At 35.6% G+C, this 12,083-nt stretch overlaps 1 protein-coding gene across 6 annotated transcripts in view; it reads left to right on the forward strand.

Moving 5' to 3' along the window:
• LPIN2 (lipin 2) overlaps window positions 1–12,083 on the forward strand; it is a 55,311-nt gene that overhangs the window by 13,575 nt on the left and 29,653 nt on the right. For all 6 annotated transcript variants that reach the window (XR_011047782.1, XR_011047781.1, XR_011047783.1 and 3 more), the window contains exons 2-4: window positions 1,346–1,546; window positions 4,735–4,830; window positions 8,308–8,606. Coding sequence is in view for 3 of the 6 variants with exons in the window: in XM_068395824.1 (XP_068251925.1) it covers window positions 1,346–1,546; window positions 4,735–4,830; window positions 8,308–8,606 (596 nt within the window). In the remaining 3 variants the exon portion in view is untranslated. The remainder of the gene's footprint in view (window positions 1–1,345; window positions 1,547–4,734; window positions 4,831–8,307; window positions 8,607–12,083) is intronic.

A 12,083-nucleotide genomic window follows, 5' to 3' on the forward strand; every position in this document is an offset into this window, starting at 1 on the left:
GTTTATCTTGTTTGATTATAGCATAATCTTCTTATTGTGTGCGTCTTCCTTTCCTTGTATTCTGTCCTGTACTCTGCACTCTCATGTAGTAAGATTCCTTTACCTAGGCTACATATTGTCATTTTTCTCATGTCAGAAGTATGAACAACCACAAAAAAACTGTGAAAGATTTCTTTTCTCTTGATTGAAACTTTGTGAGTGGAAAGTAGTTAGTAGGTAAGATAACTCTTTACACTTAAAATAATGTATTGCATGAGTGTGTAAACTTGGTTAACACTTGCTTTTCACTTGTGAAAATGTATTTGGAATTTAGTGTTTACTCTTTAGGTGTAATTTCTATGGAAATAATGTTTGTTAGCTGGTAAGTCATCTGGCTTCTCTTGGATGAGAAGTGTGTTCAGGACAATGTCGTGTTGCTAGGTTCACTGTTTTCACAGAGCAAACTTTACTTCAGCAGCTGTTTTAAATATAGGCACCTACAAGCTTCATTAAGCTGTTTAGAGAAGCATATGTTGTAACTATAGATGCTACTTATTGTAGTTTTATTTAATCAAAACTTAATGGGAGAGACTCAGTGACTTAGAGTATCTGGCATCACCTACCACAGGTGGAAGTCTTGCTTATCTCAGTTTTAACTTCTGAAGGTCAATGGCAGTGCTTTTCAAGCAAGGTTTTTACAAGCTCGTGATTTTTATGTTGTTTAGTACTTGTTTCACAGCAAATAAATTCACTGGTGGTGTGCTTTCCTTATATAGGAAGAAAACTGGGTTTCTTCTACATTTGTTTTTTCCACACTCATTCTCAAACTCCTCTGACTCCTGTTAGAACTTTTGATAATTTCTTTAAGGTGACTCAGCTATTTTTAAAGTATAGAGCTGTAAAGGAAGAGTTACATGTAGTACACTCTATATAACTTTTCCTGACTTTTAAGATTTTTTTGCATCCTTATGTACAGTTACCTCCCAATTTCAATAGAAGATCAGTTGTATTAAATAGGCAGTCTTCAAAGAACGAATTTGTCTTTTTAGCTTATCTGAGTAATTAAGTATCACTTGACTCTAGGCTTTGGGGTTTAAAAATTACACGCTTCAAAATTTACTTTAAAATATTTAAATAATCATAGATTCAGGTTGATAAACTATTAAGAATAGGTTTTATAACTGGAGACTTAGTAGTACAAGAATTGGCTCAAAATTCTGTTGACTCTTGAAGGCGTTTGTGTAAGGCTTGTTACAATAATCAGAGTAATTAATAAATGACATTGCATGTTTATTTAGATGACTTTAAAAGTCTTTTAAAGTCTTTTAAATTTATTTATTCTCTTTTTTTTCTTCCTCTCCCTTAGTCTCAGACTATGAACTACGTAGGACAACTTGCAGGACAAGTCCTGGTTACTGTGAAGGAGCTGTACAAAGGCATTAATCAGGCAACCCTTTCAGGATGCATTGATGTCATTGTGGTCCGGCAACAGGATGGTACATACCAGTGTTCTCCTTTTCATGTCCGATTTGGGAAGCTTGGTGTATTGCGCTCTAAAGAAAAAGTGGTAAGTTCAGAAAGTGGGCCAAAACAAAGGTTTGAATACCAACGCATTCCCCTTTTCCCCCCTCTTCCTTTCTTCCCCAGCCCCCCACATACTCAGTTAGCAGGCTGATTTAGTACAGAGCAGTTTCTCATACGTGCTGTACAGAGTGATAGTTTTGGAATGCAAAACATAACTTCCTGTGGTAATCTAAGGACTCTGCAAAAAAATACTGTGAAAGAAAAGCTTTGGCAGCTCTTGAGCTATGCAAAAAGAATAATACAAACATAGAGACTTCACAGTCTTAAAATGTTTACATGGCTATTTATTTACTTAAATAAGTATGCTCGGAAAGAAATGCTTAATGCCATTTAACTGATTCCTGATGTTGCAAGCAACTGTTTTTGGAATGTCTGGAGGACAAATAGAGCATATCTTAAGGGTTGGTGACCTATCATAAATATTACTCCTTGTTAGCTCTGTTCAAGGCTGATATGCAGTAGAAAATGCGGTTATTAATATCCACAAACAAACAAAAACCGGGACTGAAGCTTCATTCCTGCGTGGGCATATTTGAAAGAGAACCTGGTACAATTCCCTATCCAGCCAGTCTGAGACTGTGGCGCCACCCGAGCAGGTTGTCCTGCCGTTCCCTCTTCATAGACTTTAGTAGTCGTGTCTAAGGAGTGGGTTGGATTGGGTTGTAAATTTGACTGAAAAATGGACCTGTTGTGGGGGGACTTCACATTACTGTCAGTAGGCAGTACTGTGTATGGCAGGATTGCCTGTGAGTGTGCTACCAAAGGATGGATTGATTTAAACAGGTCATAAAACCTCAGGATTATATGCTGCTTTTCTAAGAAGTGAAAGGACACCGCAGGAAGCTACTCCCATCTTTATATTTTGGTTGTAAAAGGAGAATAAAAGAGCAGTTATGTTAGGGCATGTTTTTATTAAGTCAGTACTGGAAGTTACATGCATTAAAGCTGTAAGTTTATCATAGTAACACAGGCTAGCAGCAGTTTTCTTGTTTCATTTTTTTGTTCTGATTTCCCACTTGCTCGTGGTTTTCTTAATGAGCATGCTGATGACAAAAAGTTGATTTTCCTTAACAATTCTGCAACAGATTACATTACAGTTTTTCAGCAAGGTACAAGAGAGAGGCAGTATAGCTGTAGTTTTTCTAATGTCTAAGCAAGTGAGACACAACAGGAGTGATCTGATCTGAAACTTGAGCTTGCTAAATGTCTTTAATTACACTTCTGAGAAGTTGAACCAAATTTGAGAGAATTTCAGCTTCTGGGTACCTCTAAAAAGCTGTTGAGTAGTAGAAATAATATTTACTCTTGGTACCTGCTGTACTAGGCTGTCAGAGTAGTTCTCAGCTTTTGCTTGAGTGGATGGCTACTGCTTCTTGCTCTCTTCATCCTTGGAGTTGCCATTCTGCATTTGAGTGTTCTCTCAGTAGTCAACTGCATGTTTATTACTGCGTTGTGTACGCATTTTTCTCTAGCATGTTATGAGGCTAAGATCAATTGATAGTCTCAAGATGCATGAAAACACAAAATACACATATCGGTGCTTCAGCTCTGTACTTAAGATATATACTGAAGTGTCCAGAAATCAGTGTTAGGTATAGGTACTAAAATTAGGGATCTTTGTCTGTCTAAATCAGCATAAAGAAAATGTTGAAAAAAAAAAAAAACCACTAAGGTAGGTTTTTTTTTCAAAAACTCATGTTATTGAATTGAAAATTCAAGAAAATATTTTAAGAATAAACTGTGTTCAGTAGTTTCAGATCAAAACCATTCTGTTCTTGTGGGGAAAAAGAAAAGCTGTTATCTTAAAAGATTTGAGTATAGTCCCCATGAACATTTGGTTATCTACATGTAATTTATCATCTCCTGTGATTGGGTTTCCTTGGCTAATGGTTTTATTCTCATAAATGGGTGAATAACGGAGTGGATTAGGATACATGGATACTGTCTGTCTTAGCACTGTGGTGTTGGGTTTTTTTTTTTCTTGGCAGTCCATGTGCTAATCTTAAAATTAGTCCTCTTTCCTTTTTGACTGGCCATTTCATTGTCACAATAACTAACTATGAATGAGTATTCATATCACAATACTAGCTGTATGGCTTGGGGTTTAATTTTTTCTTTCGTATTGGCAGGAAACTAGAACTTGAGTAATGTACGTAGGGGATATCTCATAGCAATTACAGTATTTAACTTGGTCTTCTTTTGACAAAAGTGTCTAAACTATATATAACCTGAAATGCTATTGGCATTTTCTGCAGTAGGGCAAGTCCATTGTTTTTCTATCTGACATATATTATTTTTCATTAGCTAGGCTAAATGCAGTTATACACATACCATTAGATGAGCAGATTTACTGAAAAATAAGGTAATTTTATCTGAATATTGAACGGATTTTGTTTGGAAAAATTTGGAATGGAACTTAATTGGATGCCCAAGATTTCACAAAGAGGAGGAACTAAAATAGTTGTATCATGGTTTTAGAAATACATTTGGTTTTTTGTTTTATTTAATACATGTGGGGAAGGGTAATCTCTCCCTCCTGTGCAATGTAATCTAAGTTAAAGTACCTTTTTATGACAATAAAAACGTTCTTCCTCTGATGAAAGCACTATGATTGCAGAAGGGTTGTGGTTCTATGTCGTATCCCCATAAACTCACAAGCAGGAAAATCTGAAATAACGTTAACTGAGTTGCAGAAATAATTGTGGCAAATCTCTATCCTTTTGAAACAAAGCCTGCCTCCAGGAGGCTCCTAGTTTGTCGTCTTGAATTTTTTTTATTCACAACTCAGATTTGTACCAGGCCCCAATTCAGGTTGAGCTTTAAACATATGAACATGAACAGTCTCAATCATTCTTCCAGGAAATAAAGACTAGATCAATGATTGTTATTTTTGCTTTTCCAAATTAGTTGAACAAGATTCATTCTTCAGATGTTTTTTATCTTTTTCCAATTTTTCTTGGAGGTGTTAGGCTCTCTGCTAGGAGCATGATGTATTTTGCAGGTTAACAAAATAAGACTATTATTATAACAGACTTCTTTCAAAAAGCAGAGGGAGGAGAAAGAAACATGATTATACAACGGAACAAAGTTTACTCTTAGAGCTAAGTGGGCCTTGAGGTCAGTGCTTTCCCCTAGGATTAATTATTTACATTAAATTGTCTCTTTCCGCAGATTGATATAGAAATTAATGGCGATGCTGTTGATCTTCATATGAAACTGGGTGACAATGGAGAAGCTTTCTTTGTACAAGAAACTGAGGAGGAAAATGTAAGGTCTTTGTGCTTCATGATGGCTACAATGCAGTATTAACAGTAACGTGTTAAAAATGCTTAATATAGTGTTGTCAATATTGTAACTTTTAAGAAGGCTAGATTTTCTGTGACTGAATCTTAACATCGCTTTCATACACTGCCAAGATGGTTGGTGCTTTGTACAATTCTGCTACCAGTGATAATGAAGTAGCTAATCCTTTTGTTGAATTTTTTTTAGTTTGTTTTAGTATATTCATTCTTGTTGACTGCAGTTATACAGATTGCAGTACCTTATAATTTTTGCCTTAAGTTCTTATAGCTTGTGCTACTGACTTCTGTACTAATAAAGATTGTCTATTTTGACGTATTTTTAATTTGTCTTACAATTTTTCCACATTTTTTTTCACAATTTTGTCTATGAAACTTTCACCAGTTAACAGAACTTCTTTGACTTGAGAATTTTTCTTGTATCATAATACAGTAGTGAATTTCCCAAGAACCTTTTGCAGCTGGAAGCTAATGAGCCTCTGAAAAACAGGAATAATGGTTAATTTTCAGTCTAATTTCCTAAGGGTATGGGACCTATGTAATCACAATATTTGTCAGTCCTGAGCTTTGGTTTTGATCACTTGTGAATCTGTTGGCATTTTTCAGCAAGACAGAAGGAAAGAAGTTCTAAATACAAAGTTCCAAAAGGTTTAATGAAAATAGTCAGAGGAGAGAGAAAAAAAGTTTGTCTCTGTGAAGTAAAAGATGAAGTGTTAATTTCCTGTTGTTATTAGGAATCAGAGGCTTTCAAGAAAATGAGCATGATCCACTTTTTAGTTTAGGGTGCTATTTGTTTACTGTGAAATACTGGAGGAAGCTCTCGTTTTGAGATGAGTTAAATATAATTCAACATGGAAGGAGAAAATAAGCTTTAAGACCCTAAATGATAACTTGGGGGTAAGGATTCATAGCATTTAAGACAAAGGAAGGTTGGGTTCTGTTTTAGCATACACCAAGATTAAAATCAAAACTGAAAGCAATTTTTTATAGATGTAGGCTGTGTCAGCCATTGATGGGAACTGATCAGTCTTAAGACTTTCAGAAAGCAAGGGTGATAACCACTACCTTTGTCCCAGTGCAGTGTTTTAAAGGAGTTATTGCATTTGCTTAGTATATTTTAATTTATAACAAGAGTGCCTTATCTGTGTGTAACATATTCTGGAAAGCTGGTAGTCCGTGCCAAAACTATAGATGGAGTTAGCTACATAGCAGAAGACTGCAGCTGGTTTTAGTGCTTTTAGACTTTTTTTCCCCCTCAGTATTTCTGCTACTGATCAGCTTGTCCTTGTGGTCACCTCTTGAAGCTATGCTTAAGGTATAAACAATAAAGCTCTCATCAAGTTCTTGGTGGATTCAGAAAGGTTCTTTCAAGTGGTCAGTCTTTGCTGCTTTTGCATATTGACATTCAGAAGTAACACCACACGCCTCAATTCACGTAAATAAGGACTATTATAATGTAACTTTCAGGCATAATTTTTCAGCCAGTTTTCTTTTAACTTTTCCTCTGTTTTTCTTAATTTCATCTTGTTATTCTGATTATTTATCACTAATTGTATAGAATACTAACTTTATTTTAGGTGCTATCATTTTATTTGGAGGTTTTTCACAATGCAAAATCTGTGTGTCATTAGTGCTGTACAAGGCTGTATTTTGTCCTCCATTCTCCACTGCTTTGTACAACCAGTGGAACAAAACTTGATCCGTAACTCATAACTCAATGGAAAAATTGAATTTAATATTAAATAATAGCAGTTCAGACTTTGAACACATCAAAAGTAGTATCAGTGCTCTGGCTGTTTCTGATCACAGTGTAGTTCCTGACTAATCTTCTGCATGAAAGTCCTGTAAAATAACAGGCATCTTGTAATTAGTTCTATTCTTACAATGGAATGGAGCTCCATAACTTTTTCCTCACTATGCAAATTCCATTCTTTTCTACTTTTGTTCCACTTTGTCCCTTCGCAGTGTGTTTCTTTCAGTCTAGGTGTCAGTATCTTTTAAGTTTCTTGTTATGATCTAAATAAACCCCAGGCAGTCCATTGGTAAAGCTTTTCCTTCATTTGAATTGTTCCTTCAAAGGGCAGAGAGTTGTAATTAGTTGAGGTAGGTTTGTTTTGTTGGTTTTAACGTGAGTAAACTATAGTTGAGTTTTTCTTTTTGAAAGATGCTTTACATAAATAGTGTCTGACATGGATGACAAGACTGAATATACCTTCACCAGTTTTGTGGGTAACAGTGAACTAGGAGGAGAGGTAGACAGGTCAGAAAAAGAGCCACCACATAAAGCCAACTTGGCAGGCTGGGAGACTGGACCAACAAGATTCACACAAGGTTTAACCAAGATACGTGTGAAGTCTTGCATCTGGGTTGGAAGAATCCCACACAGCAGCACAGGCTGGGGTCTGACTGGATGAAATGCGTCTTTGCTGCAAGGGCCATCAGCGTGCCATAGCAGCAATGAAGGCAAATGTGTCCTAGGCTGCATCGACAGGAGTACAGCCAGCAGATGGAGGGATGTGGATTGTCCCACTCAACCTGGTATATGTTAGGCCAAACCTGGAATACAGTTCTGGTCTACCAAGTTCTGGTCTCCCCAGTTCAGGAGAGACGTGGAAAATTGGAGGGAGCTCAGTGGAGAGCCACCAAGATGATCAGAGGGTTGAAGAAGTTAAAATAGGAAGAAAGGTTGCTGGAATTGGCTTTGTTCAGCCTAGAAAAGAGAAGACTCAGGGATCTAACCACAGTCTTGGAATACCTACAAGGTAATTATAGAGCAGATGGAGGCACATCCTCTTCACAAGGATGCCTGGTGATGAGACAAGCAGCAAAGGGCACAAGGGGGAAGTTCCAGCTGGATATAAGAAAAATCCTTTACTATGAGAACAATATAACACAGGAATAGGTTGCCTAGAGAAGTGGTAGGGTCTCCCTCACTGGAAATAGTCAACCTTTGTCTTGACAACGACCCCGGACAACCTAACCTGAGGCCCTGCTTTAACAGAAGATTGGACCAGATGATCTCCAGATGTCCTTCCCAACCTACACCATTCTATGAATCTGTTTCAAAATAAATAGACAGCAGTGGATTTAAATAGACTTATTTTTATTAACACATTTACTAAGCATGGATAGAACTGGTATGCTCAAGGGCAGATAATTTCAAAAACATTCCACTGACTAGGTATTTGTTTTGCTAGCAAAATCAATTGTTTATGTCTGAAACTGAAAGAATGCTAACATTGATTTTTCTGAACTTTTTGTAACCCATCTAGTTAACTTGGTTCCTTTCTGGATATCAGCTTCGTACCACTGGGCTATTGTATGCTTTCATGTCTAAATATAGGTGCAAGGATTAATTTGTAGCCGACAACTATCCTGTATGCACAAAACAAAGTAAAAAAAAATAGGCTGTTCTTTATTTTTTTATTATTTTTTTTTTCCTTAGGAAAAAGTTCCTGCATATTTGGCAACATCTCCAATACCCACTGAAGACCAGTTTTTTAAAGACACTGACAATCATTTGAAATCAGGTGAAAATGAGAGGACATGTGCAAACTCAGAAATTCCACACTCTGTGGAAACAGAGACTGTATTCACCCCAGGTTCTGTGAAAAAGAAAAAAAGAAGAAGAAAGAAATACAAACAAGATAGCAGGAAGGAGGATCAGATCTCTTCTACTGGGGTGGAAGAGATTTTTGAAATGGAAATAAGCTCAGATGATGAAAAAAGTGTTCAACCCCTAAGGTAAACTATCAGATACTTGTTGACAGCTTTCACTGTTATTGCTGAACATGTGAAAGGTGACTTATGCCTTTCCTCTATGCAAGTAATACATAAGTTTCAGTAGCCTCTGGTATGCTTTTCCTCAAACAAAAAAAAATCCAAACCATTATCTTCCACATCTTTACAGAATCCTTCAAGTTTGGCCGTTTTATTATGAACATGAAATCCAATTAAGCCCATTCTGGTGAAGAAGTGTTGTCATGATCTGCTGTGTGACTGAGGAAAAGTTTCAGTGTAATTTCTCTGATGAGGCAGAGTGATCTTCTAGTGTGTTTGGTAACCTCTACATAGACTGCAGTGTGGAATGCCTGTAGCACACCACATCTGAATTTGACTTCTCTGTAACTTGAAGTTTACTTTAGCAACTGAAAACTACATAAGTGAATGCTTTTTCACATTAGTAAAGAGAATTCTTTACATATGTCTAGTCATAAAGGAGGGGGGAAAAAAAATCAGTCCTGTATTTTGAAGTGGATAAACTAGTAGTAAAGTGGAAGTTGCGGTAAAGTGGTAGCACATACTATAAAGCTGAAGCTTATATGAGTAATAGGAAAGATTATAGTAATAGAAGAAAACTATCAAGCATATAAATGCTTAAAATCCAGGAAAGGCCTACTCATCAGTTTTATGTGAAAGTTTCTTAGGCTGCTTAACAAAAGAAATGGACTTAGTTTTTAGACAAAGCAAGCTGCTTTATTGGATGGCATTACTGTTAAATGTAGTACTGTCTGAATAAATTCAAGATCTCATCTGGGAACTGGAAGAATGTTTTGGTGTAAGAGAATAAAGTAGGGTCTTCAAGGGAGGATCAGATTTAATAAGTACCAGTCAAAAAGGTTAGTGCAACAGGAAAACATGAACCTAACTGTTATCACACCTATGACCAATAAACCACAACAAACAAAATCTGGATTTTAAAGTGTTTTCTAGAATGTCTGTGGCTTTCTTAGTTCATTTGCCTCATTTTTTCACTGTCATTTGTGTCAATGAATTATCATTTAAATATTCACTGCTCTGTTCCAAGTCTGTGAATTGGCGTTTTGTTTGGTTTGAGATTTTTCTTTTTTTCCTTTTTTTCCAGTTTAAGAAAAGCAAGATCTTTGTTCAGTCTTCAGTGTGAGAGTATTAAGACAGCAATAACTTGTCATAGTGAAACCATCAAAAATATAAATAACCATCAAGTACAGGAAGAGAGAAAATATAACCCATTAATTGTTTATTCTTTATTTGGTAAACTATTACAAATGTATGAAGAATTTAGGAATGTCATGCCAATAATGGCTGTTTTCATCCAGTGTTTAGAATTCAAATTGCTATTCCAGCAATTATCTTAATTTGACTGGAGATGAACAAAAAAATTGTAGGTTTGACTGAAGTGTCACTTGTTTAGTCATAGCTGAACAGTGTTTCCATAAAGGTTACTCTGGTTTTATTTTTTGTACCCTTTAGAATCAAAGATTGAAAAGGCTTTTTTATTTGTAAACCACCTTTTTTTACAGATATATAAACAGAAAGAGTAGTAGAAATGCATTCTCAGTCAGAGTGTTACAATGTGAAAGGAAGAAGATTTTGTGAAAGAATGCTGTTTTCTTGTGAATAGCAAGTAATGCAGAACTGAAGAAATACATTGTAGTAATGGAAGCCCAGCAACAGTAGGTTTGTAACTGTGTATCTGTTGGTGGAGTTCATACACAGTCATTCTAGTGGCCTACCAAGGCAGGAAATAAAATGCCTTGCAATAGGCATACATTTTTTTCTTCCCAGCTAAAGATATGGTTGTGAAAAAATGTTCATAAGCTTTCTTTTCACATCCTGTGGGGATATAAGGTGATATCAGCAGGTTTGTTTTGGTTTGGGGGTTGTTGTTTTTAGTTATAAATGTGCGGCTCTGAAGAAGAAAAAAAGAAAAGGAAAAAAAAAAAGAAATAGGAACCTAACTAACTGTTATTAGACGTAGCTTCAGATTTCAAAGTGAAACTGGGAAAGGAAAAGGGAGACTGATGTTCCAACAGGAAGGTCAAAAATTCATACTGGTGTATGTAATGTCTTATCTAGTTCTATTCTTATAAAGTGGAAAACAAGCTGTTTCCTGTTCCTTGGGAAAATCCATTTCCAAGTGTTTATGCAACTTTTTAAAAATATGCCCTTTGTCTTTTCTAGCTATGATTTAGATATGTTTGTAGTGCTTAACTTACCTAAATAACATCAGGAGGACTGAGACTACAGTGTGTACAGCTCAGAAATAGGGCATTATTGCTCCAGTGCTAAGGGTGTTAAAGAGTTAAAGTAGTTATCTGTCTCTAAAATCTTATATATTTATTTAGGCCATGTATGAAGTGGATAAGGATGAGAAGAAGTCATAGCACTGCTTATAAAGGTTGCAAAATAGCTCAGAATTGATAGTGCAACTCAAAGTTACAAGTTGATGCATAGTGATTTTCCCCTCTTATTTTCAATAATTTTTGACTGCATTTTGATTTTTAACCTTCAGATTTATCCACTTATGGATGAAATTTGATTTTTTTGATGCTGTATATGAACTCATCTAGTTTTTAATTCCCAGTGAATAAAATCTGTTCAGTACCACCTGTGTGTCATCTTGCCCTCCTCTGAAGTCATAATATTGAAGACCTCACTGTAATGATTTATGTGTTTACTTAATTGTTCAATAATACCTTTTTCCTCTTTTGGTGATACTTAGCACTGCATACAGACAAAGATAGTATGAAACATATTTCTATTGCAGTTAGCTTGGTTTATGAATACAAAGGATGTACAGTCTCTGTAGCTCTCAAGTCAAACTGTCATCATCAAGTTTCATAAGAATACTACAACTGAATAAGAAGTGGAACTATTAAGACATTTTTAGAGTTCAGTATTTAATGTAGTCTAAACTGTCTTCCAAATGAAAGACTTGTGCAAATGAGGTAGATCACTGTAACTGCTTAGGGTCTAATGGGCTGTATTGAGCAAGCATGTAAATTCTAAATATTTATGTATTTTAATAGATAATGTTAAAATCTTTTCTTTTCTCCATCCATAAGAAAAATTAGCGTTAGCATTCCAAAACAAGTCCAGTGCAACCGTGTTGCTAATGGAAGAAAAACAGTTTTTCTTTTTTCTTTCTTAATAATGGCTTAAAATAATTTGTGTTGCATTTTACACTCAAATTCCAGGCTTACCTTCCTTATATTCTATGCACTGTATAGCCATGATGCCCTTGATCTAACCTCAAAACAAGTTGTGTCCAGAAAGTACCTATTTATTCAATTAAATTCAGAAAGCTGTAAAAATACCTGAAGTACTTATGATGGTAATATTTAAAAGAGAATTCTGTGTAAAATACAGTGCATACCTGCTCAATGGGTCTTACTGTTGTTTGGTTTGTTTTTTTTTTTTGTTTTGTTTTTTGGGTTTTTTTTTGTTATTGAGTAGACT

This window comes from Nyctibius grandis, chromosome 3 (genome assembly GCF_013368605.1).
Source record: "Nyctibius grandis isolate bNycGra1 chromosome 3, bNycGra1.pri, whole genome shotgun sequence".
In the NCBI taxonomy this organism is placed as follows: Eukaryota; Metazoa; Chordata; class Aves; order Nyctibiiformes; family Nyctibiidae; genus Nyctibius; species Nyctibius grandis.